At 48.0% G+C, this 26,638-nt stretch overlaps 1 protein-coding gene across 1 annotated transcript in view; it reads right to left on the bottom strand.

The window, feature by feature from the left end:
- Window positions 1–26,638, bottom strand: part of WDFY4 (WDFY family member 4) — a 260,133-nt gene that overhangs the window by 70,090 nt on the left and 163,405 nt on the right. The window contains exons 42-46 of the mRNA XM_082407126.1: window positions 25,892–26,055; window positions 13,957–14,105; window positions 8,138–8,258; window positions 4,938–5,023; window positions 3,383–3,445 (exon numbers count right to left, since the gene is read on the bottom strand). Of these exons, the coding sequence (XP_082263252.1) occupies window positions 3,383–3,445; window positions 4,938–5,023; window positions 8,138–8,258; window positions 13,957–14,105; window positions 25,892–26,055 (583 nt within the window). The remainder of the gene's footprint in view (window positions 1–3,382; window positions 3,446–4,937; window positions 5,024–8,137; window positions 8,259–13,956; window positions 14,106–25,891; window positions 26,056–26,638) is intronic.

Below are 26,638 nucleotides of genomic sequence, written 5' to 3'. Positions count from 1 at the left end.
CAGGGACACTTTCGTCTTGATGACACAGCAAGTGAGTATTTCAGAACTTGTCAGGGACCATGGCTATGGAAGGATGCCTTTAGCCCATTCAAAGGTGTGTACTGTGTGCAACAGACATTTGAGAGAGGAAAGGCCAGATAGGCAACCAGGCCTTGTATTTCCCTGGGTTTTCTAAACTCTGGGCTCAATAGGAACTGAGATCACTGGGAAGCAATGGAACTGAGCCAGATCATGCTAGCGTCCCAAAGAAATGTCTGTACAGAAATAAGCCCAAATATTAGGGCTCTAACTTTTCAGAGAATCAATATAGAAAATTATATTCTATAGTGCTCTTGTTTTTCATTTTTTATAGAAAGGGAATTGCCTTCTTTGTTACCCACTACCCTATTTATTCAGTGCCAAGAGAAAGTATGTTCCAGAACAAAAAAGTCCCCCAAACTGTCTGTTTCTTGTTATCTGTTGCTGGAAAATGACGTAACCTAGCACAATTGTTTGGTTTTTCTTAGTTTCAGGACAATTAGAGTAACTAGATCATTCCAGGTACCTGATATCACGTCTATGTTTTTGTCCTTTAAAGGAGTTTGGAAGTAATTTTTAAAGGATCATTATACCCTGTATTTAGTTTTGAAACTGTTTCCAGCCCTTTGTGGAAGGGTACAGATAACTTTAAGTATAAAGATGTGTGTTTCTTCACATATTCATTTTCAACCAGCTTCCCTTTCCCTGTAACTTCAGCTATTCTCACGTCTCTGCAGAGCCTACCTATGTCTAACATCGTGGAGTTTTTTGGCCATCAGACACGTTTCCAGGGGCATCTAGCTGGCTTTACATTAGAAGCCCCTATATGCTTGCAGAGCCTTGCACCTCACAGATGTCCGATTATGCCACCATGCTGGTTTCAGAATGGTCTAGCCTTGTACCATGGGGAGACAGAGGAGGATTATGGATCCCAGGCTGACCTCAGCTTTGCAAGTATTTTCTACTTGGGATCCAGGCCCATAGAACATCCTTGGAATTCAGTTATGGAGACAGCCATTGTCACCGAAATTCTAGGCAAAACTCTGGTATCCAAAAGCTCTGGTTTCCTATACACGGGAGGGGCCAGATCAGTCATGAAGAGCTGGGGGTTGAAGATATGAAAACCTGTAGCACAGGCCAAGCATCTCGGACCAGGTGAAAGCCCGCAGAATGGACCATGCACCTCCTTCAGAGAAGAGAAGCTCATGTTCGCTAGAGTGTGCAAAGAGCAGGTAGGCATTTTTAAAGACTCAGTGTATGAATTGGGCTTTGTCCTTGGTAATCCAAACAAAAAGTGGCCAAGTTCATTCCAGGCATGGGGCAATGGCCAGCCAAGCCTTTCTAAGGCTGGGAGCCACTACTGCCTTCCCCTCTGAAACTTGTGTAGGCACACTGTGGCTGGTAGGAGAAGGGCTGGGAGAAACTCAAAGAGCTGAGAACACAGATGCCTGTATTTAATCAACTGCTCCATAAACATGCCCAAAATACACAGCAGTTGATTCTAAAACTAAGCAAAGGAATTACAATTTATTGAGCACCTACTATGAGCCCAAATCAGGTTGACCCCAAAGTCCATGGCTGACCGCAGCAGCACAGCCTCACCACATGCCCTGGCTGCTTGGGTGGTCTGAGCCTAGAACCAGCTCTTCGGCTTCCTGATTTTATCAAAGCTCTTCTTCCATGAGCTTAGATATGTATTGCTCTGGAGCACCTCTCCCTTGACTTTTGAAACATATATCCAATGACCTACATGACATCTCCACCTGGATATCTGAGAGGCATCTCAAAATTAACACGTCCAAAATCGAGCCCCTGATATCCACTACACCACCAAAGTAGTTCTTCGTGTGGTCTTCCCCATTTCATCTTCCAGTTGCTCAAGCTCAAATGCTTGGTCTTATCCTTAAGTCCTTTCTCTCACACACACATTCCCCACCCACACTTGATTTGTCAACAAATCCCACCAGATGTACCTTCAATCATGTACAAATATGTCCACAATCTGAGCACTTCACACCATCTTTACTGCCACCCCCACCCCCAATCCAAGCCAGCATCATCTCTCACCTGCATTACTGCAAAAACCTCCTAACCAGTATCCCAACTTCTGCCTTTGACCCACTATGTTCTATTCTCAACACAGAAGCCAGAGTAAGTCTTTTAAAATATAAGTTAGGTCACAAGATCCCTCCAATGTTTCCCATTTATTCAGAGTAAAAGGTGACCCCATTAGCGTGAGCCCCCAAGGCTTACATGAACCCTGTTCCCTCTCTCATTTCTGCTCCCACTGACTCACTGCACTCAACCACTATGGCCCCAGCCAAGCCCACCACACCTCCCCTTGGGGCCCTTGCTCTCCTCTTCCCTTGGCCTGAAATGTTCTTTCTTCAGTTATCTGAATAACTTGTTTCCCCACTTTGTTCAAGTCTTAATTCAAATATTAACTTTCTGGGTGAGGTCTTCCCCTACCAACCTAAGATTTCAAACCCAACCTCGATCGACTTTGGTTGTTATCATTATCTAATATGCTTTATATTTCATTCATTTTGCTTTCTGTCTTTCTCACAAGAATGTAAACTCAATAAATGGGGAGATTTTCAGTATTTTCCTTGTTGCTCTGTGAAGCAGCGAACACTACACATAACAAACTATGGATAAATCGTTTTAAATAAACTGATGACACCCATTCCATAGTCATTATAAATATTTTGAACATACCTCCTCCCTGCCCCAGCCCCACAGACTCCTGGAGAAAAACAGCAACCACCGTCCTCTTCCTATTCCCCTTCCTAACTGAAATAAAAGTACCTACCAATCCGGAACTGGCCTTCCAGAGAACTGGGTACTTGTAAGGCGGGGGCGCTTAGGAAGGGGCCGTAAGCATTTTGTTTCCTGGGAAAGATGCTCCATATCACAGACTCATAAATTAGCATCTGCTCTGCACATCACTGTACATTTATTTATTTAGCTTCTGAGTTTTCAGAGCCTCGAATAGCAAGGACAGACCTGGGACTGCGCACACCCCAACCTGAGGGCCTGACACCAAGGCTGGCCCTGGGCTGCCCCCTGTACGGGCAACCTGCCCCCCCCACCACAGGCAGAGGCGGCTTCCTGCCATTTTGGTTTGAACAAGCCTCAGAGCACTTGGGACTTCAAGTCTGTTGTAGAGGTTTAATTGGCAGAAGGAACTAGGGGAGTAGGATGAGGGTTGTAGGGGGATGGGAGAGAGAAAAACTAAGCAGAAGGCAGATTGACATGCTCTTTGCATGCCTCCTTAGCAGTAGGGTCAGGCCAATGAAGAAAATCAAAGCAAGGCCAACTCTTGCCCAGAGAGCATGGCTGGCCTCCTCCCTGCACCTGTTACCTTAGGTTGAGCGGCTCCTCCGTGAAGCCTTTTCCTTTCAAGCCGGGTTGGAAAGAGCAGAAGCTAGACAAAAAGGGAAAGGATTATTCTATCAGCAGAGTCAAGACTCTTCCACCACCATGGGAACATTTTTGGAGGGAGGCTAGAGGTTGGCTTTATTCTTGCCCTTCCAGTGGGCCCCATTTGCCCCTAGATCAGGGTGTACCTCTGAGGCACCCCATCAGCACCCTCTGCCATTATATGCTCTAGCCTTAATAATAGCAATGATAACAATAAAATAATAGTTACAATAAAAATTATGTGTTTTAGAGACCTCCTCTGGGCCAGCACTGGCATTTCCATTGCTGATTTTAGCAACCACTGTAGTACTCTAGGGACAAGTGCCATCTTACTTTCATGCTCCTTGAACAAGGGTGGGGTGTGGTTGGCACTATTCACTGTCTGAGTTATGGATGTATAAGACTTCTAGCTCGACTGTGAAAAAAACGTCATTTAATGCACAGAAATCACAAGGGAACATGAACCTGAGGTTCAGCATTGTATGTCTACTTCTTCGGTTTGGTCTAAAACGGAACCTGAAGACATTTTAGGAGGTGATATAACAGCAGTCCTCCGAAGAACCTCAAAGGGAGAATCACAGTCAATGGAGATGCACCCGGAGCTGCCTCAGACAGCCTCTCTGCGAGAGTTGTTTTTCTCCACTCTGGCCCTGCCCTCGGGACCCAGCAGCTGGTCCTGGTGCCAGTGACTCGCCAGGGCCGACAGGAAGGTAAGGCTAGAACCTCTGAGCACAAAATGGCCTGGGACATGCAGGCTAGGGATGTCAAATCTCACCTCAGAACTTTCAACCCTAAGTGGAGCTAAATGTGACCACTTTTCTATTAATCCAGCTTCTGTGTGGTCTGTTTATGGCTAGGAACCTACCTTTCCTTTGGCCTCTTCTAGATTCTCTGCAAATCTACATATCTCTAACTTTAATAATATAAATTTAAAATTTAAACTCTAGCTTAAACTCCTTAGATTGAGTAATCTCTTTGGATAAAGAGAAGTTAAACTAAACCAGCATGCTTCTCTCTTTAAGAAAAAAGATGTTCCATGCAGAAGTGGGAAATCAGTTGGTAGGAATTCTTTCCAATAAAATATGAAGTCAGAACAAACAAAATCGGCAACTGGGATCTAAAAGGAAGATTAAGCCAAAAAAGTTACTTGGAAAATTAAAAAATAAAGCCGGAAAATTAAAAAATAGAGCCAGAATATTCTGGAAGGCCCATTAAATATGTTGTGTCTGCACATTTTTTTCTCCCTTCAGTTATTACTGTCCCAAACTACTTCAGTTCATGAAACAGAGTCAGTTTCCCAGGATTTAGGGAAGGAGCTTTTATAGTTTTCTCTATACTTTTTTCCATCACTCAACAGTTCTGTGGGTAAGTTCTTTCTCCTGTCTAACCTAAATCCTGCTAACTGTGGGTTGAGAACAACTCTCCTGAGAACAGAGCTGTTCCTCTCCTATTGGTTCACGATTAGTCTCCTTAGCGGAGGATTTTCAAACCCTTACCTTTTGAAGACCTTACTCCGATCACTGTTGTGGAAGACAAGAAACTTGGAATATCCATTTCGGAAAAAGATCTCCAGGGCAATGTCCTGTAAAGAGAACCCCTTTTACTGCTCTGCAGTTTCCTGGAATGGAGAACCACCCCCCCGCCCCCCCCACCCCACCAGGGCAATAGAGCCATGGCTGTGGGTCATTTGGGACTCTGTGTCAGGCGTGAAAGGATTTCAATCTAAAATGGAACCAAAGGATATGAAAGGGCGAACCTCAGGCATGTGTCCTCCGAAAAAAGAAACTTAAGAACTGAAAGGCTGATTTCCCACAAATGCCTGATTTACAGAAGATCGAGACTTACCTCGTGAGCAATGAACATCCACCAAGAACCCCTCCCATCCTCAAGCCAGTGAACTTACAGCTTGGACTCTGGCTGGACGCCCCCACTTGTGCTCCTTGCCCATAGATAAGCTGACCCTCAACGGATTTGCCTGTAGCTCCGGACAGCCTGTGTTTCGTGAATGGCTATTCCTCTGCTATTCCTGAATTAACTCAATTTCTGGTAGTTCAAGCTTGCCTCAATTTACCTCTTTATCTAGGTTGACACAGGCACCCGTTCCTGGTTAGTCCTTCCAACCTCCTGCAGGGGATATGAAGACCTTGGTGACAGTGACGAATGGGGTCTCCACAGAATGAGCAGGAGGGCAGGAGACCTAAGAGTTCCTTTGGCTGAAGCAGGAAACAAGAGCCCCACTCCCAGGGCAAGCGAGGAGGGGACAAAGAGAGGAAAGTGCCCAGTAACACCTCCAGACACTTTTACTTCCCGGTCAAGGGTTTCATTTCCTGAACCAAAAGGTCATCTTACCAGAAACACTAGGGGAGCTGGTTGAGTGGGTGCAAGTCCCAATCTGGGCAGCATCTTACGCCAACCCACAGACTTGAAGGCACAGGGTGCTTTGCCAAACCACTTTGCTGAGCCATTTTGACGTGGCCACATGGACATAACAATGTTGTTTCAAGGGTATTTTGTGAATGCCTAAATGAACTCTACCTGCTTTCCTTTCCTCCTCCCTCCCCTTCCAATCTATAAATAACAGACTTGGAATAGTGCTAGAGTGAGTCCACATATAGGATCAGATGGGGTCAGCAAAAGAATACCCAGCACTTGAGGGAGCGCCTGGGAGAGGTGAGGCCTGGGTATGGAGGGAGAGGTGGGGAGGGGGAGGGTCAGACTCAAAGATGGGGTCCTGCATCTAACAGCAGTCAGGTCCTGCTCCTGCCTGGCTGGAAGTGAGTTCTCAAAGTCCAGTTCATTAGATTCCTGAGCAGAGGGAAAGTATCTGTAATGATAATGAAACACCCCTCTCCTCTGTGGGTATACATAAGAGCCACAGATATTTTTTCTACAAATAGAAATATAAACACTGTGCAGAGAGATGATGAACGTAGAATTTATGAAGGCTACAGCTTGTCCCAGCAACCTTAAGTGCCCAGGCTCTGACTTTCCTCTGGGAGAATCTAGGGCTGGACAAATGGTGGCCTTGCTCATGAAGGTCTCCCAGCCCCACTTGGCCATCACACATGCTCTCCCACTTCTGGTTTCCACCACTGTCAGGCTAACCAACCATCTGGAAACAATCCCCTTTTACTGGGGAGAAAGACACTCACTTACTGATATCTATTTGCTACTATATATAACCTGTAAGTAGACATACAATTATTTAAAAAAAATTTTTTTTTGAGTACTTGCTATGTGCCTAAAATGTGCTAAGTGCTGCTATATATGTAACAGTGGAAAAGACAAGACGTGGTCACCTGTTCACTGGAGGGAAATGGAAGCCCAGAGAGGTGCCCGACTGTGCCAAAGCTGCAGAGCCGTGCTCAGGACTGGGCCCATGCTGGCTGTGGTCAGAATCATCAGGGCAGGGCCTCCTCCACCCGCCCCTTTCTAGTTCACTCTCCTTTCAGAGAAGGGCACTAAGGGCAGGCAAAATGAGAACCAGCTCTTTGTGGGCAAAAGCAGCGGAGAGGGAGGGAGAGGGAGATAGCTGGGTCAGATGTCAGCAGCTTGCTGGACCCTTGTCTGCAGGGCAGCTGATCCTCCCTAGAATGAGTCCCCCTCCCCCCACCCCCCCACCCCCCCCCACCCCCCGCAAAGGCTTCCTTGAGCTTTAGTTTCAGAGAATAATAATGAGGCCTCCAGCAGGAGGATCAAGGGACAAAGAAATTTACAAATGAAAGGCACACTTATTCTCTTCCCGAGGGCCTAGCACTGTCCTTGTTGGCCTTTGCAGAACAGAGACCCTGCAGCAAGGGTGAGCGGGGAGGGATCTGGGCTCCTCCCCACCCCCAAGGGTGGTCCCCCATCTCTTCCTTTGCCAGCTGCCTGGGAGGCCCCTGGGCACGGATGCAGCTTTGCTATTGCTGAGGTTGGGCTGGTGAAGGCAAGATGTGTTTGAGGCCAGTGGGAGCCCCAGAGTTCTTCCCCAGAGTTCTTCCTCCTTTTGCCATTGAGGTGATGCTTCTAAACCAGGTGATGGTTCTCCAGGGTGGGGTATGAGAAGCATGTGGTTGTGACTAGCTGACAGCAGAGCTCTGCCTCTGGAAGGAATCAGCTCTGTTTAGTACCTGGATGAGCCCTTGAATGCACTGGACAAGGCTCTGGGATCCTGGTTGGAGGGGACAGTCAGGAGATCTCTACAACACCTGGCCCAGGAAATGACCAGGAGCTTGAAGGTAGGTGAAGCTGTGAGGAGGGCAGAGGGTAGGGGCTGTGGCCTGAGGAGGTGTCCCCGTGGTCAGAACAGAGGGCAGACTGGCACTCAACTCTCAGTCATCGGCTCTGCCATGAGGCAATGGAGCTGCCCTGTCCTGTATTCCTGAATCTCCAAGGCAGCTCTGCGGCATGTCAAGGGGAAAATAAAGCAAAGAGGCTGGATCCTAAATGACACGGTGAGAGAGAGAAGGGCCCAGTGGCCAAATGGCAGGGACTGGGGAGAGCGTGAAACAGAAGGCAGAACTCCATCCCAGCCAGGGGACCAGCCCAACATAAGCCACAGGGATTCACAGGTGTCTCAAAGGGCCCTGGGCTGTGCACAGGTGAAGGGGGTCAGGGAGGTGTGTCCCTCACATTCAGATGGGGCCTCAATGGCACCTGGACCACCTGTGCCCGGAAGAGATGGTCCTCCCTCCGGCCCCCTCCCGGGACACACCTGCAGGAGAAAGCGCGCCTGCCGGAGCTCCCTGAGGTCACCGTAGCTGTGGCGCTGGCACGAGTAATGGTCGGAGGACCTGTCTTTGCTGCACATGTTGAAGATGAATGGATCGCTAATGCTGAAAAGGAAGCAAGACACGCAGTGAGAGGGTGTCTGGTAGGCTGTTCCCCTGCCTGCACCGTGCGTGACCCACCTGAGTTTCTGGGACACATTGGAGGACGTGCCAGCCCCCACTGACCTGATAAACCCTGTCTGAGCACCTGTCTGTGTCAGCCCTGCCCTGAGGAGTAAGGCGGAGCCCTGCCCTCACCAGGGGAGGGACAGCAAGGCAAAGGGCCCACCTCCAGGACAGATAAAGACACAGGGTGCGGAGTGTAAGTGTGAGAAGACTCTCTGAGTACTGGGGTCAGAAATGGGCTGGGGGGTTGTGGGGGAAGAAAGAAAGAGATGTGTAGTCAGGTCTGGAGAAATTTCAAGCTCCTGGAACATGAGGCAGAAAGACAAGCCCTGTCCAGCATGGTCTCAGGCAACACGGAGCCCTGGGAAGACCAGCCGTGTCAGTCGGGCTAGCACCTAGTGTAAAATGGGACAAAGGGGCAGAAAACTCTTCAAAGAGGCAGGTGGCAGGGCTGAGAGCACTGATGGGCTGGAAGACAATGACCCCAGCGTTAGCAGTGGACCCAGAGCACCGTGCCTGGACCACGGACTAGCGGCATTGTAGAGAGCAGAGGATGGGCCGGCCAGGCCGGATGCTGGATGCCCGCTCCCGGAGGTCAGAATGACTCCCCTTGGGAAGAAAGGGAGAAGGGGGGAAGGAGGAGTCATGAATTTGACTAAGTATTTATCCCAAAAAGAACAATTTTTGCACTGGAAGTAACTGAAATACCTTCAGATAACCAACCAGATGAAGCTTTCCACCACCAGTACAAATGGGGACTTGAGAAATAAATTTGATTTCAGTATGGACAGTTACATTTCTGATCATCTGAGTTACATAGCAAGTTTGCATTGTGTACATGACCACAAAGCTCTGATAAAACACCCTTTTAGCATTGGAGAAAGGAAGGGCCTTCCAAGCACCTCAGCCCTCCATAAGACTGTGTGCCCACCACAGAGCCGAGGAGCCCCGCACCAGCACTAGGTGGCAGGAATGTGTTTTACCTCCTCCCACCCCAGCTCCAGGGGTGGCCCTCACCGCCCAACCTCCAGGGCAGGCCACGCTTCCAGGGGAAATGGAAAGAGATCAGGCCATCACACAGGCCCGCGGGACTTCTCTGGTCAGCGGTCAGAGCTGGTCCAGCATCTGCAGTGCTAAGAGCTCAGACTTGCACACTCTGCAGAATGGTTGCTGCCAGGTAGAGGGGAAGGCTACCCGCGTGGGACACAGCCTGAGCCGGCTGTTCAGCACCCACATGGCCAGACCGCACCCCTGCGGACTCCTGCCCCTTCTCAGAACAACCCTCTCAGGGCCCCTGTTCTGAGCCACACTGCTGTAGGATTGTTGAAACACAAATGTGGCTTTGGTTCTGGATGCTTCTGCTTGGATGTTTTAATTCAAATCTACTGCCGGCTGAGGCCCTTTGTCCATTATTAATGCTTCCCTCTGGGGCTAAGCTGAGCTTCCCCTAAACTTCCCTGACTCCCAAAGAGGTCGTGGAGGTAATTCTGGTTCCTACCCTTGACTTAGGCCAAACAGCATTCCAGGTAAAGGCACTTGTGACAGTGACAATGATGTGATCTGTGGCGTGTTGTCCTGTGGCCCCGTTCTTGTGGGAGCACAGCAGACATTCTCTGTACCTTAGCTGCACCTTTGGTTGGTTTCTCTCCCCAGCTGACTATGAGTGAGTTCATGGGGGCACAGCCCTGTGCCCGTGGATCTCATCCTCCACATCTCTCCTGGAGCTCTGGGCATGTTTGCTGAGTGGACTGACCACCGTCATGCTCTACAGCCTGCTCGGCACTTCCCTGTCCTTGATTAATTTGATCCACGTGATGAACCCTTACTGAGCATGTGTTATTATGATTCCCATATCAGAAATGAGGAAACTACATTCCAAAGAGAAGAGGTGACTTTTCCAAGGTCACATGGAACTGGATTCAAACCAGGTCCTCTGAATCTAAAACCCAAGCTCACGCAGCCGCACCTTTTCTCCCCTGAGGCAGACAGGCTGGCTGGCAATTACAGAGCTTCCCCCACCAGCTCCCTCCTTCCAGTTTACTCTGTGCAGACTGATTCTCAACCTAGGACTCTGAAACACTGGTGACATGAGGAAGAATGCTCTGGAGAATGCTTTTAGGAAGGAGCTTTTAGGAGGAAAGATGGTCATTCTTCTCCTGCTTGCAGGGACTGAATAATCCATAAGGCAGGAATGCTCAGACAGACTCAGTTTCTCAGGAAGACTAAATTGTGAATGATATTATTGAGTTCACTGATGCAGGGTCCAGATTGGAGTTCCATCGTACAAAGCATTAGTCACACAGCTAGGACTGCATCTCTTTGCCAACACTATATTCTACGTGTGCATTAAATCAGAGTTCAGGCCCCCAAGGTCAATGAGTAGAAAGGAGTCGCTGATCCATGTTCTTCTTTAGATGGAGCTGTGGCCACAGTTCATAGGATGCTGTTCACAGCTCTTGCATGACACCTATAATGATACATGCAAATTGTCCAGGGTGGTCATAGTAAAACTCTTAATATTCTTAACTAGGGAAATCACAGTAAACTAAATGATAATCATGATATTGATTGACTGGGTCTTTGGTAATAGAAGTGGATTTCAAACTAAAACATACTTTGATTTGCCCCACATTTGTAGGTATCCAATTGTTGTCAGGAATTTATACCTGGAATTTATACCCAAATAACTTGCTAGAACACAAACTCTTTACCAGACACAGCCCACATCGGACTGATCTATGTATCTGTGGAGTCTACCACAGTGCCGGTACAAGACAGACTTTCAATAAGTATTTGTTGAATTAAACAGAGAGATCATGCCTTAAAACTGCTGACTGATGTGAAGGAAATATCTGACTAAAAGCACCCCATCACAAAGAGCCAGTTGGATGGTTTGGATTCCCACCAAATGAATAAAATGCTATATATTGTGAGTTTGGCTGCTACTGTTATGGGTTGAACTGTGTCCCCTAAAAGATATATGTTGAAGTCCTAATCCCCAGTACCTCAGAATTTAACTTTATTTAGAAATAGGTAAATAACAGAGGTAATAAAGGGAGGTCATTAAGATAGGCCCTAATCCAGTATGACTAGTCTCCTCATACAAAGGGGAAACTTGGACACAGAGACAGACACAAATGGGGAGAAGATGGCCACGTGACCGAGTGATGTATATACAAGCCATGGACCACCAAGGATTGCCAGGAAACACTAGCAGCTAGAAGGGGCAAGGAAGGATCCTCCCCTAAAGCTGTAGAGGGAGCATGGCCCTGCCGACACTTTGATTTCAGACTTTTAGCCTCCAGAACTGTGAGACAATAAATTATTTTTTTTAAAGCCACCCAGATTTTGATACTTTGTTACAGGAGCCCTAGACAGCTATTGGGTTGGCCAAAAAGTTCGTTTGGGCTTTCCATAGGATGTTATGGAAAAACTCTAATGAACTTTTTGGCCAACCCAATTAGTACAGTCACCCTATTCTGCCAAGAAGAGATCCCACTGAAAGCAAAATATAACCTTCTAGAAAGGGTCTTACTTTCTAAGGAAAGTTCCAAAGTACACAAGCCAATCACTGCTGGAGGATTGGCAGTGTTCTTGAGTTTTATTTGGGATATTTTCATGGTACACTGGGGAGTCTCTTTCAAAGTCTAATGCTCAACTGTACTCAAACTGATGGCAGTCTTTTAGAGAAACATTTCAGAGTTGACTTAGCTTTATTTTTAACTGGCTTATTTATGTATCTTCCTTAGTCTCCATGGTCAAAATAAGACTTAATCCCCATTGATCTGACATGATCTAATGGCCCATCTCTGAGAACCACAACTCCACGAGTGCCAGCATTTTCCTAGGGCAGTAGACAGGGGATCAGAGAGCACACTGTCTGGTTAACAACACTTCTTTGAGGTATGGGGACTAAAATTACCTATGCAATTCCCAAACGATATTCCAAGATAGTAACTTATTCTCACTACTCTCCTACTTGCATTCTAGCAAAGTACATTTCCAGACTTGAGTACATCCAACCTGACAACTGGGCTTCTATTAAAAGTGCAGCTATAGTCAATTTGATCATGATTACATACACCTCATACACACAATTTACCTAATCAATAAGGTCTTCTCTAACACCAACTCAATTTAAACCAGAGGTGGAGAGTGAAGCAATGGTTTATGCAAGTCATTTCATGGGCACGCCATGCATATACGTAGAGGAGAAAGCTTTCATCAGCTCTCAGAAAGGCGCGTCGGCAGACCCATCGTCCATATTGATCAGTATCAATAAAACATGAGCAATAAGATGGGAATGAGTGTGCCAAGTATTAATTATGCTCCTGCCTTTGAAAAGAACAGAAGACTCACTGCAACTGGTGAACGTTTGGTATGAATAAAAGATGGAAATTAGCAGAGAGAAAAAGGCCAAGCATTTTAAAACAAACCTAAATCAAAGGAGGGTGGGCTGACATCTATCCTTCCGTACTCCTTAAACTCTTGCTTCCTGACATAGGCTGGAAATGATATGACACCTGGGAGTTAAAATTCTTAGTTATTGGCAGGTAAGGCTCTGGTTCCTCTGTCAATAGTCTTAAAGAGTGGTTCTCAAAGTGTAGTCCCAGACCACTAGCATCAACATTAGCTGAGAACTTGTTAAAAATCTTCAGCCCTAACTCAGACCTACCACATTAGAAACTGGGCTGATGAGGGGTCCCAGAAGTCTGTTTTAACAAGCCTTCCAGGTGATTCGATGTAGTTTAGTTTGAGAGCCACTGGGCTAAGAGGTCATTTTGTCATTACTTGAGCCTTGGCTAACCAGAAAATAAATCTGCATCTAAATTTCTCCAAAAGTGATAAAAACATACAACTTGAGAACTGAACCTTTAGCAAAAGTGCAAACACAATTTGGTTTTGAATGACAGTACTTTATAAACACTAGAGAATTAATCAATAAGAACCGACTGAACCCAAGTAGACCAACTGCATTTGATCCTAAAGAAGAACCTCGGAATTTCCTGCCAAAGACCTCTGGTATTAGTTGGTGTAAAAATGACTCTTCAGATTTCTACCCAAATCTCACCCACCCTTCAAGACCCAGATCTTAGCCTACTTCCTCAAGTACCTGCCCCTCACCACACAAGCCCCATAACATCTCTCCAAGCATGAACCCCGAAGAGTCCTCAAACAACGTATGTTTTGTCCCTTGATGATAGTGTGTTCTAAACTCTTTCCAAAAGGACCTGTTTATGCTGCTGATTGCACTCATGTGCCTTGCGGGCATGAAGGGGCAGGGCCTGATGTCTTGCATAAGGATGAACAATCAAAGAAGTTGTTGAATGAGTAAGCTGATGGGACTAGATTCTATTACCCAAACAACCTAAGGACCTATGCCCTTTGTCCTGTGGTGCATTCCATAGCAGGAAAGCCCCAGGAGCTTCTGCATTGTTAACCGCTCCAGATTTTAGCTTTGGGGAACCACAATCATGATGCCTATGCCTTAAGGTTCCTCTGTTTTATCTTGTGGCTCAGTTTTAGGCCCAAACCTGAGCCCATAGAAAGAACAAGGTGGGAGGCATAGGCATGGGGGTGGCTGAGAAGGCAGCTTGGGGCTCAGGGCAGAATCTGCTGGGAGAGGAGGGGCACTCACTTGGATAAGCAGTGGCGGGTGCAGTAGACATCACCCACGGGAGAGAGTGTGAAGTTCTCGCAGATGTAGAAGTGCTGCTGGCCAAACAGCAGGAGCCCTTCGCAGACCAGGTGGCCCTGCACGATGACCAGGGAGTACTTCTGTGTCACCTGCAGGGAGAGAGCGCCAGAGTCAGGCCACATGCAAAGGAAGCATGCCCATCTCCTTTTGGAGGGCAGGAGGGCAGTGGCCGGTCACCCACCAGGCCCTTGGAGGTGAGAGTAGCACCCTGTAAATGACAGAGCCGCTGCCCCAGAGCTGCACTGCTCTTCACAGTCTAAGTTTCCTTTCTACACCCAACACCCTGTTTCATTATTTCATCTACCCAAGGCCACCCCACCCCCACCGAGGCATGTGGATGAGTGTTTATTGCTGTGTTGAGCACATTGGCCTTTTTTTCCTCTCACTTTAAGCTTCTCTACAACTGTGCAAAACATTCCTCCGTGAACAAAGAGGAAAGTTTTCAAGGTCCAAGGCATCCCTCAAGGTCCAAAGGCGAAGGAGCTTGTCCAGAGGCCAGCTGGAAACTGGCTGAGCCAGGACTGGAACCAGGTCTGCCTAGAACCACAAGTGCAAGACTGGTACTGCCGTCTACAAGGCCAAGGCTGGTACAAGGTGTGTGCAGAGGTGGCACGAGCTCCGCCCAGATCTCGTCTTTCAGGCTCAACCACGTTCTCTCAGCAGCTAAAGATGCTGGCAGCTTTCCAGAATCCCTCAGCTAAAGAGAGTACCTGGCCAAAGGTCATGTCCCCATCCCAGTGGCCATCCGTACCCAACAACTGGTCAGTGCAGAGAAGGAAGGGCCAGACCTTTTGCCTCCACTCAGGTCAACTCTGAGCTCCCGTGGGCTCAGCCGAGGCCTTGCTGAGACTGCACTTCTCGCTGGGCCCAGTGCAATGACCCGCACTCCCAATAAACTTGCTGCACGCACATCTCTGGCTCAACGTTGGCTTTCTGGGGAGCCTGACCTGAGACGGTGTCTTGGTATGACCCAGAGTCCCGCGTGAAGTAAGGACTAGGTGGGTCCTTACATGGAATAAATCTCCAAAGGAACGAGTGAGAGAATACATGAATTTTTAGATGTCGGGAGCCCAAATGGACCACAGTAAGACCAAGACCAACATTTTCTCAGGGTAATTCTGTGCTAATTCCAGTTATCCAAAAGAGGACCTGATTTTTTTTTTTTTTACTACCTACTTTTTTTTTTTATAACCATTGTAAACATTTTACACATATTAACCAGTATAATCCTTACAGTTGGGCAAGGGTAGTTTTACTACTCTAATTTAGAGATGGGAAAAAAAGGGGTCCCAGAGATAAGAATCTCATCAAAGATGGGTAAGTGGCAGAGCCTGGGATTGAAGTTAAACTCTGTGCTCGCCTTTGGGAGCAATGATAGGACTGCAGTGGTGAAGCCTGGAAAGCAGCCCTGGACACCAGTTCTCACACCGCTGCATCAAACAGGATTAGTCAGAGTGAGGAACAAACAAGATAAACGAGAACCCTACAATTGTGGGACTTAAAATCCAGTGGGGGAAGACACATCAACTAATAAACTATCACAAACTGTGATATGTGTTGAGAGAAAAAAAAACAGGTTGGTAATAATAAGGCAGAGAGAAACTTGGAGGGGACACTGTTTTAGACAGACCCTGAGACTTGAAGGATGGAAATGGGCAATCATGCAAAAACTGAGAGAAGAAATTTCAGGGAACGGGAACATCCAGCTCAGAGCCTAGAGGCAGGAAGGGCAGGTTTGGGGAGCAGAAGAGAGGTCAGTGTGACTGGTGAAGCTGGAAAGTAGGGTGTCCTCAGATCCTGGGGGCCTTAGATGTCTTCATTTTCCTGTGAAGCCTCCCATGTACATGTAAAAATAAAATCTGTATGCATTTCTCCTGTCCATCTGTCTTCTGTCCACTGAATTCTCAGGCCTAGCTGGAGACTCTAAGAGGGTAGAGGAAAAGTTTTGCTTCTCCTGCGGTATATTATACTGAAGAGATTCGGTGAATACACAGCATGTTTTGTACATATTCTCTTTTTTTACACAAACAGCATATTTGTATAGTTACTGGTCTGTATCTAGTTTTCTCCCTTAATAGGCCATCTAGCAGACCCTTCCAAATCACTTCTTATAGAGCTGTCTCACTTTTATTAAATGGTGCAGACCATTCCCTTGCATGGATGTACCACAACTTATTTGACTGACCCCCTATTGACTCAGGTTGTTTTCAAATGTTTTGACATCACAAGTGATGCTACAGTGACCAGCTTTGTACACATGTCACTTTGGACACATGAGTAAATCTGTAGGTTGAATTCCTAGAAGTAGAACTGCAGGTCAAGGATGTGGATATTTTAAATTGTGATCTAGTGCCAGCCTGCCCTCCTGCAAGGTGACACTAATTTACACTCCCAGCAGCATTGTTGCAGGGTGTTTATGCCCCCTATGCCAAGCCGTTGAAACGTTTTTCTTATGCCTTTGTAAGGAGGATGCTTCGTCCTCACATTCACATGCTCACGTGCGGGGCCCAGGCACAGTCCAGGCCTATGTACCTCCCAAACCTCTCCCCTCCCCATGATGCCCCCCCCTCACCCAAACTCTGTGGTGCCAAGAGCAGGGGCTGCAGCATGTTTCCATGATCTCCTGATGTTTTCCCGTGGGGAGAATTAAGTAACAACCAGAATAAACCAAACCACAAGAAAAATGTCTGGTGAGAGCTGGGTTTATAGCTTAAAAATTGATTCTGCTAGAAAAGAGTGGCATTCTAAAAACTGGAAAATGAACCCAAGTGAACTATCCCCTGCTCTTCCATTTAAATTAGCCCTGAGAGGGCTCCACCCCCAAGTTTAATCATGATTAAGAATTCCCTCCTGCCGTGATTCTATCTATCACTTTAAAAAGAGTGGAACTTCAGCTTCATAAGTAGAATTTTTTAGGATCAGCTAGATGATATATTATCATTCCTGATGGGTGAATAACCAAGTACATGGCCACACCTGGTTCTGTGTATGATAAGGAACAGGTTGTCTGGAAATCCAAAACTGCCAGAGCTCAAGTTAGAGGGACAACAATTGGCTGGGACATTCTATGGAAGTCCACGCCAGCACATTCTCCTAGAGGCAGGCCTCAGTGTGCAAAAGGGGGAGGCCAACTGGAGGCTCCCTGAAGATTTTTTCCAGCACTACTAGTCTGCAATTGAGTACAATGCCCTAATTTTATAGGCAGAAGAAGTGAGATTCAGAGCTGTCATGTGAAGTACCCAGTAACAGAGCTAACGTGTACATTCTCTTATACTTGTGCGAAAAATCTACTGCAAAGAAAGCTTCAACCCTGCTCACATGTGTCACGCTTCCCTTTCCATACGTCTGCTCACCTAGACCTTGTTATCAATACATTCTGTTACAGTGGTGTATGGAATAAGTATTCTCTTATCTCAAAAAACAGTACAGATTGCTGAGAAAAAGTTAAGTATCAAAAAAGAGAGAGACTATTTCAATTCCATTTGTGTTGGCTACCTATGAATTCGGGCATCTACTTTTTCTCTATTGATCACTTTTAGATGGAGCATTCAGTCACACTAGTAATCAAAGAAATGTATATTAAAACAATAAGGAGATACTATTTTTACATGTCAATTTGGCAGATCTGAGAAGAAATATAACACTTGGATCTCTTGATGGCAGCTCATATTTTCAGGTGGAGACAAGGAGCAGGGATGCCCCCTGCCTGCCTGCATGTGCCACTTCCACAGCAAGCCTGCCAACAGCCAAGCCTCCACCCTTTCTCTGCTGGCTCAGGGGAGATCAAATGGAAAAGGATGGAAACTGCACCCGCATAATGTGAAAAGGATTACAAGTCCCGAACTGTTCAAAGCACAGTGTGTAGCATTAGCTGCATTTAGAATCTGCACTCAGTGACTGAAGTTGAAGCATGTTTCTAGCCAGGGCAGCTCTGTATATCGTAAAACCCAGACTTGTGGATCTCAGCATTTATTTGAGAAGTTAGTATATATGAGAATCACCCAGGCAGCTTGTTAAAGTTCATCTTCCCGGGTTACATTCCCAGTTCTTCTGATTCAGCAAGCGCAGAATGGGCCCCGGAATTTCCATTTTAATAGGCAGCCCAGATGATTCTGATGCAGACGATCTGAAAACCATACTTAGAAACTGATCTGTGGACACCAGCAAGGCTATGAAAGATGAGGTCCCATCACATGCAGGCACATTGCTATAACTCATCCATTTGCTCATGCTTTCATTTAATAGATACATATTGAATGTTTGGCCTGTGCCTCCACACCAACATAAAGGGAGGGAAAGCACATCTTGTGGTGCGCATGGTCTAACAGGAAAGAGAGAAGAATACCAACTATCCTGGTACAGCATGGGGTTGGGGGAAAATACAAGCATTCTGAGGGCACAGAGGAGAGTGCCTGGCCCAGACAGTGCCCAGAGGTGGGGGGCAGGTGACATCAGAGAAGTGGGTCCCAAGGAGGTGACCCTAAAGCTGAGGTTGGGTGTTGAGACAATTAAAACAGAGGAGAAACTTTGCAAGGTACAAAGTCTTGAGCCAGTTGGACATGTTTAGAAATTATAAGTCGTTCTGTATAATTAGAGTAAAAAGGCAGGTGTGTGTGTGTGCCCACTCGCCCACTCATGTAAGGGTAAGGGAAGCAAGTCCAGGGAAGCACAGGGCCAGCTCAGAAGTGGCCTTGTGCACAAAGTATGCCAAAGAGAGTCTCAGAAGGTGTTCAGTAGGGATGACATGTGCAGCTCTGTATTCTAGAAAGTTACTCGTGGCGACTCACCCAGGGGGGAAGTTACTACGTGCAAAGGTTAACACAATTCCTTGCCTTCTACAAATGACTTCAGCTAAAGATACCTATGAAGAGCCTGATGCTGCTCCCTGCTGTTCAGAGCAAAATTATCTCCCTTTGAGCTGATTTCATTTCTAACAAGGTCAAACTAATATTTTACATTGAGTTTGTATGAAAAAAAATAATAAACGTTTAGTTTTTCATGTAATTAAAAAGAACAGCAACAGTAAAAACAACTCCCATGTGAGTTCTAACTCTGGACTGGGTCTGGAAGCACATTTTTTTAAGTGGAGACTCACTTCACTTCTGTGAGCAGCTCTGTGGAGGGGGAACAAGGAACCATCCCCAACGACGCAGCGGCTGACACAAGCCCACAGTTAACATACATTAAATAAACCACTCCTCATGTCAAATGGAGCTGTTTGCAGAGAAATGTGTTCATGGTTCTGGGAATGATTAATCAATGACGCAAAAGTGGCACAGAATAATTACCATCCCAGGTATCGCTAGAGGCGATCAGAGCTCCAATGTTCTCACAAAGAAATGAGTTAAGCTGCTGCCATTCCAAGCTCCAGGTCTGCCTGCTTCCCCCAGAGGCCTCTGTCGGGACAAGCCATCCAGAAGTCTGGAAGGAGATGTGCCCCAGAGTCTCCTGGGCTGCATCCGGCAAAGACCATGAAAGCAAGTGCTTATGAGATGGCAGGGGAGGAGGAGCCAGGGCTCGCCACGGGCTGCCTGCCCACTTTATGTGATGGCCACTTGAAGGCAGGTGCTCCAGGTTTTCTGAGCCTGGGCGCACACCCACCACATACACACTGCTGTGGGTGTGCTTTCACTTAGAAAAAGCACAAGACCCAAAAGGTCTTATGGAGACCTCTTCATTAGGGGAATTCTCAGCTTACAACAATACTTGCCTCAAAATGTTTCAACACAAGCAGAAAATATTAGTCTGGGGAAATGCAGAAAATAACCACCTACACACACACACACACACACACACACACACACACACACACACACACACGCCTGCCGTGGTCAAACTTTCTATATGTTTGCTTAAACACGTTCATGGTTCCAGGGTCAGTGCAACAATCCTCCCTTCCTCGACTTCCAGTTCCTGCCCTTGACAATAAGCAGAATGGACAAGGATTAAGGAGCTGGGGCTAAGTCATGTGCAGGCCGGCAGGCAGGCAGGCTGGCACATGCGTGTCACGCTATGTCCCGGCGGAGACGCCGTGCATGGTGAGGAACCTGCAGGCCTGCCTGCCTGAGGCGGCATCAACCAGAACATTTGCAGAGGAAGTAGAGGGGTCCTGGAGCCAACATGTCCAAGGCCCAATACAGGAAGGTTGTTGAAGAACAGGGTGGTGGAGAGTTTATGTAACTTGCCCAACATAGTAGGCTAGGAGCTAGGAGAAAGAGGAAAAACCACACGAACTTGGAGTAAGACAGAGCTGAGATGAAATCCGAGCAACTCCAGTTAGCAGCCTCTCTCGGCTCTGCTTCTGCCATCTTTAAGATGAAAATGATAAAGCCTCCTTCACAGGGCCCATGGTGAGACTCGATGAGATGTATGAAAAGCACCCAAACCAAGTGCTCCAGACGTCCAGCTACTGACGCTTTTGCCAATAATAGTGATAAACAAAGAGCAGAACGAGGCTCTCCATCCAGTCTGAGCACTTGCCCTGGGCCAAGCTGCCCTCCTGGGCATGAACTGTTGGCATCTTCTTCCTTGGTGGTGGTGGACCTGCAAGGCAGCCAGGCCTGCTCAGCCATGCCTTACCTGCTCCCAGAGGGGCTCCCCCAGTGAACAGGTATGCCCAGGGCATGCCGCCCCTCAGGCCAGTTCCCGAGGTGCTCGAGAGCAGACCCATGTCCCTGCGGCGGGCCGGCTGCCCACGCCGGGAGCCCCTACACTGCCGCAAGGCACACCGGAGCGGGGCGCTCCCCATGGACGGTCCGGTGATACAGCTGTGTTCTCCAGTTCAGCAGATCTTTCCAGAGCACAAATACTACGAGTCAGGGAAGGGAGAGACAAGAATAAATTCCAGCCTGTCCCTGCCTTTAAAGGCATCACAGGAAGACTCAGGAATAACCACAGAGCCGTGTGACAAGGAAGACGCCGGCAGCAGAGTGAGCAGAGCGCTGTGGGCGGCCCGTCGCTATGAGTGCTCTGGGGACGGACACGTCAGCACAGGCTCACCCAGGAGGAGGCCTCTGGTTGCAGGGGAGTGGTGAGTGGGTGGGCATGAGGCTGCGAGGATCTGGCTGGTGGAGGTGTGGGCAGTGGAGGGGGCCAGGTCACAAGGGCCCGCTCCACAATGAGCTCTGCAGCCCAGACCCGACTCAGCCCACTCTTCCAGCCCATGGATGTCCCTGAGTTCCCAGGCGGGCTTCCCTATGCTCCTCTCTGCCTCAGGCTTTAAACTCAGGGGACTCACCACACATCAATCCAGGCCCCAAACCCAGCAACTTCCCTCTTTCCCACAAAACGCTGTATTTTGTAGTGGACATAGAACCCTAGATGGGCCCCATCCCAGCAGGTCAGGTTTCTCGTGGGCTCTACCCTGACCCTCTGTCACATCCTCCACCATCTCAGCAGGAAACAGACCCACTCAGACCTGGATTCCCCCATTTTGTCCAAGCTCAACACTTGCCCAACCTCCACAGTTCCTGGCTTCACAGGCCCCCAGGAGCATCCTGGAAGCCCCGGAAGCCGGCTGGGGCTGGGTTTAAACAGGAGCGTTTCCTCATTTGCACTGACAGGCCCGTTCCCACTTCCTCGGGGCCACGGCTTAGGTACCAGGGTTCATACCCCACTCCTCCCTCCTTCTTGGAGAGAACAAATGCTAAGGTACCATTAAAAGAGCCACGATCACAGTGATACTAGCAGATACAAGCCACCGAGAGTTCCTCTGCGCCGATTTGGGGCAAAGACACGCAGTGTAAGTGGTGGAGGCGGGACTGGGACCAGGCTAGTGCCTCTGTCCACCTAGCCTCCTGGGAGCCTGTCCCCAGGTGACCCTGGCCAGTCTCCTAGACCTGCTTCTCCAGGGAGCAGGTGTGTCTGGTTCCAGTGACCATGCAGGAACTCAGGCTGAATTGGGAAAGAATCTCTCCCACAGTTTACCATGAAGTCACAGGCAACAAGCACAACCCAACGAAACGGATCAAAACAACTCACGCAAAGAACCAATGTCTGGACAACGTCAAGAATCGCCTTGCCTTGCCCTGCTCAGTCCCTCTGTGCCCCAGCCCCCAACCTCGTGCGGCCCCTCCTGGCAGGTAAGGGGACCGCAAGCACTAAGCAGAATCAGGACAGCTCCTGCCTCAGACCCTGCTGCGTTTCACATGTTCCTGTCCGCACAGCCTGGAGTCCCTGCCACCACGGTGAGCCACATGTGGCATTCTGACAGCTTCCTGCTGTGTGACATGGAGATCCGGAAAGACTGAAGTTTAAGTACAAGGCAGGGGAAAACGAGAGAACAGCCTCTTCCTGCTCCTGACCTGCCTCTCAGAGGCTGGGAAAGTCAGTCACCTGTGGGCTTCAGGCTCTGGCTCCCCCAACAAGACCCCTGAGTGAAGCGTTGCTGGGTGGGACGATTAGCAAAACTAAGACTCTCAGAGGCCAGGACAAGTACCAAAGGCAAGAATCTGCTGCACAGGCCACGCTGGGACTAGCTCTGGCCGGGACTGTAATCTCCAGACCTTGTCCTCAGCCCAGCCCAGTGAGGGCTGGAGCCACCTGGCTGGTCTTGGCCAGCACATGGGAGTCAGGTCACCTGCAGAAGCCCTTCTTGGAAGGCAGGGCATGGATTAGGTGACATGTGGCCCCTCAGTGATGCCAGATGTGGCAGGCAGTATTTGGGGACAAAGATGTTCCCCAAGAGCCTCATCCCTGGTTATCCCATCATATACTAACCTAGGTGCTGCTTGAAGGGCTTGAAATTATTTTTCATTCCAGATGAAATTAAGGTTGCAAATCAGTGGACCTTAAAATAGGGAGATTACCCTGGATTATTTGGTGGGTCCAATTCCCATGAGGCCTTAGCAGCAGAAGAAGAAGGCAGAAGAGTTGGTGGGAGAGATTCAATGGAAGAGGGAGGCAGAGGGGAGATGAGGGGGAGGGAAGATGAGGCAGAAGCAGCTCAGAGAGACCTGTAGTGTGAGAAGGCTACTGCAGCTGGCCTTGAAGATGCAGGAAGAGAGCCACAGGCAAGGGATGTGGGTGGCCTCTAGAAGCGGAGAACGACCCCTGGCTGACAGCCAGCCAAGAACAGGGAACTCAGTCCTACGGAAGCATGGAACTGAATTCTGCCAACACCTGAATGAGCTTGGAAATGGATTCATCCCCAGAGCCTCTAGAAAGAAATGCAGCCCTGCCAACACCTCGGTTTCAGCCCTGTGAGACTCTAAGCAGAGAACCAGCTGGGCCATGTTGTGCTCAGACTTTTGAGATAATAAATGTGTGCTGCTTTAAGTCACCAAGGTTTTGGTAATTTGTTACGGCAGCAATATAAAATTAAGACACCAAATAAAACCAAAGCATTGCCATTGCTCTCTTCTTATCAAAATGATGAAAAGAGCCAATATGGAGACAATATATAATCCAGTATTTCCTTACCCTATCAGGAAAGTAGGAAGGGATGGCTGGGGTTTGGTTTTAATCTGTTTAATATGCATCCATCGTATCAGGATTTCTCACCTTGACACTATAGGCGTTTGGGACTGAATAATTATCTTCTGCTCTTCTGAGTACTGTAGGATGTGAAGCAGCATCTCTGGCCTCTGCCCCCTAGATGCCAGAAGCAACCCCTCCCCACCACGTCATGACAACTAAAAATGTCTCCAGACATTGGCAAATGTCTGTCCCTAGGGGCGGGGGGGAGGGGGGTAAAGCTACCCGCTGCTGAGAATCACTGCTTTATATGATCCTTTGAGGGCATAAGGCAAAGAAAAGTTTTAAGAGTAAGAAAGCATTGATCTCTTAGCTGTTTTCAATTGACTAGGCATTTACTAAATATCCATTTACCTACATGAACATATATGATATGTTCAAACTGTTACCAGCTGTTAGTACTCAGCAGCTGGATACTGTGGCTATGTATACACACATATATAAATATATATGTATATGTTACATATGTATGTTTTATATCCATTTTTTAAACTTTCACACAGTAGACTACACTACTTCCATAATCAAAATAAAATGAACGTGAATATAATCAATCTTCATTCATCGGCGTTTACTGAAAGGCTTCTCCAGGCATGCCTGAGGTTAGGCACCTGGGGGTCCCTCCATCAAGGAGCATCAGTAGAGTGAGAGAGGCAGACAGGTGAAGTGGGGAAGGTTAGCCTGTATGTCAGGAGCAAGGGTAGGTGGAGATGCAGCGGGCAGTAGAGACAGGGATGAGGGAGAGACCAGCTCTCCAGGTTTCAGACTGGGGACCAGTCAAGATGGGCTTTGGAGAGTCAGCTGCTAGGAGTCTAGCGTGCAGAGCACCACAGATAGACAAACCAGCATGAGCAAAGGCACGGTGGTGAGGTGTGATAGGGACTTGCAAATGTGCTCTCTGGCTGAAAGCTGTGGGTTCAGCATGTGTAAGGACCTTGTTGTTCCAGGATTGTTTTGATTGAACTGCTACCCAAATCTGAAAGCAGCTAAACAACTTGGCAGAAGTTCTGCAGTCATCCATTTGGCCAATGCACTTCAAGCCAGCCCTTTTACCCAAACCCTGGAAGGAGTCAATCCCAGTCTGACACCCTGCAGGAGTCTCTGCAAGGAATCTGCCCCTGGAAAGGACATGCTTCAGTTTCTGCACATTGCTCACGCCCATCACAAGCTCTCTGAGCTTGTCACTTGCTCCTGGATATCCAGGCTGCTTACTCGGTGGCCCGTAGTTCAGCTCCGCTCTCCTCCACCCTGCAGCCAGACTAGCCCTCAGCTCTCATGCATTCGTCTCCGGGTAGCCCCTGCATGTCTTGCCAGCCCCGCCCTGCCTGCTCCTCTGTTTTGCTGGGGCATCTTCTTCACTTACATCCCATACAGAAGAGTTGAGGGAAGAGACAGATGGAAGTCTACCCAGCCCTTAAACCACTCAACCTTTGGAAAGGGAAGAGAATTAGTCTTTAATGAGCCACCTCATGCGTGCTGGGCGCTATGCTAGTCACTTTGCTTCCATTATCCCGTTTAAGCCTTATGAGAATTTTGTGAAATGGTTGCCATGCACTCCATATTAAAGATGAGAATAACTGAGGCTCACGAAGGTTAGGTAGCAGGCCATTTAATATGTGGCCAAGTTGGGATTTTTAGCTCAGGTCTGTTTTACTTTAAGACATGTGCTTCATCTTCCATACTTTCTTAGACTTGTATAAGAGGGCCCTTCCCTGTTCCTGTACTTCAGGGGGACCCCCTGACCCTCTTCCAGGTATACCCAGGGGACATGCATGCACACCAAGAGCCTGGGCTCCCACAACCCAGCTCCAGGCATCCCCAACAATGGATTTCCCTGTTAACTGGCCCAGCCTGCCTCCTGGCTGTGCATACTGTATCTCCAGGTCCACCCTTCCGAGGGCTGAAGGTGCTACAAGTGTGCTTCCTCTAGGCCTGAGTAGCGGCCAAGGGGAGCTGGTTTCAAGGTGAGGAGTGTGGGGACAGCTGGGACATATGGGTCACGTGTCCAAACACATCCACCAGGGCCCCTCACTCAGGCATGGGATGGATCCCTCAAGTGGTCAGGCTGTGAGCAGGGGGCCAAGGTGCTGAATTACAAGAAGGTCAAGAATTCTAAATTTGAAACTGGCCCCCTAGGTTATTATAAAGGTCACTGTAGGACATTAGAACATATTTCATTTAACAGTTTATTCACTTGATTTATATCTTCTAAACATTTTGATGCAAGATGTGTGGGCATTTGCACCCTTGCTCTGGGCCCATAAATTTAGGAGCATGCCGTCGTTTTTGCTTATTGATTTTTTTATGGTGAATGGAGATATCACCTCCCATGTGAGTGCAGAAAGCTTAGTTCTCTCATGTCTGACAGTGTTTAAAGAATAATCATGATGGGCTGTGTTACCTTTTCATGATCAAGAAGCTCTTGTAAAATGACTTGTCTTTCCCGACACAGTTCCAAGAAATCTTCAGAGTGCAGGCTTTCATGTAAGGCGGGGAAGAAGGTCAGCTGGGTGCAGTCTACTGCCTCATCTCTCTTGCTCTCAGCTTCCTTTGGTGTCAGTTCATCTGCAGCAGCAAAAAGGGACATACAGTTTGTGCATGAGCCACCTGGAGTCACGAGGGACGGTGCACAGCCTGGGCCCAAGTCCCTGGGAGGATCTGCAAGGTTTCAGGGCAGCCGTGAATGATGTGGATCCCAGCGTGTCCCTCACTGTTTCTGAAAGTGGACACACCCCTCTGACCCTATCATGTGGAACACACCTGCAGGTTGATTCACTCTGGAAGATGTACCCGGGCCTGCCTGCTCTGCAACTCTCCAGTGACCAGGGGGGATGTTTCAAATTCACCTTCATTAATCAGTAAAGCAATTTCCTAGAGGGTCCCAGAGGGTCACCGAAGATTTGCTTTTTCTGAACTTCACTTGATTCACTCTTGTTGTTTTCTTTTTTTTTGGCCGCACCACGCGGCATGCCGGGATCTTAGTTCCCCGAGCAGGGATCAAACCCATGCCCCCTGCAGTGGAAGTGCAGAGTCTTAACCTCTGGACCGCCAGGGAGGTCCCCTCTTCACTCTTTTAAGAGTGGGGTTTTTTTCCTAATTATGGAAATACTATTTTCTTAATGTAAAAAACTTGGAAAACCCATGAAAT

This window comes from Balaenoptera borealis (assembly GCF_965194805.1).
Source record: "Balaenoptera borealis genome assembly, chromosome: 10".
NCBI lineage: Eukaryota > Metazoa > Chordata > Mammalia > Artiodactyla > Balaenopteridae > Balaenoptera > Balaenoptera borealis.
Note: the sequence above shows the minus strand (reverse complement) of the source record. Positions and strands in the feature narration are given on the sequence as shown.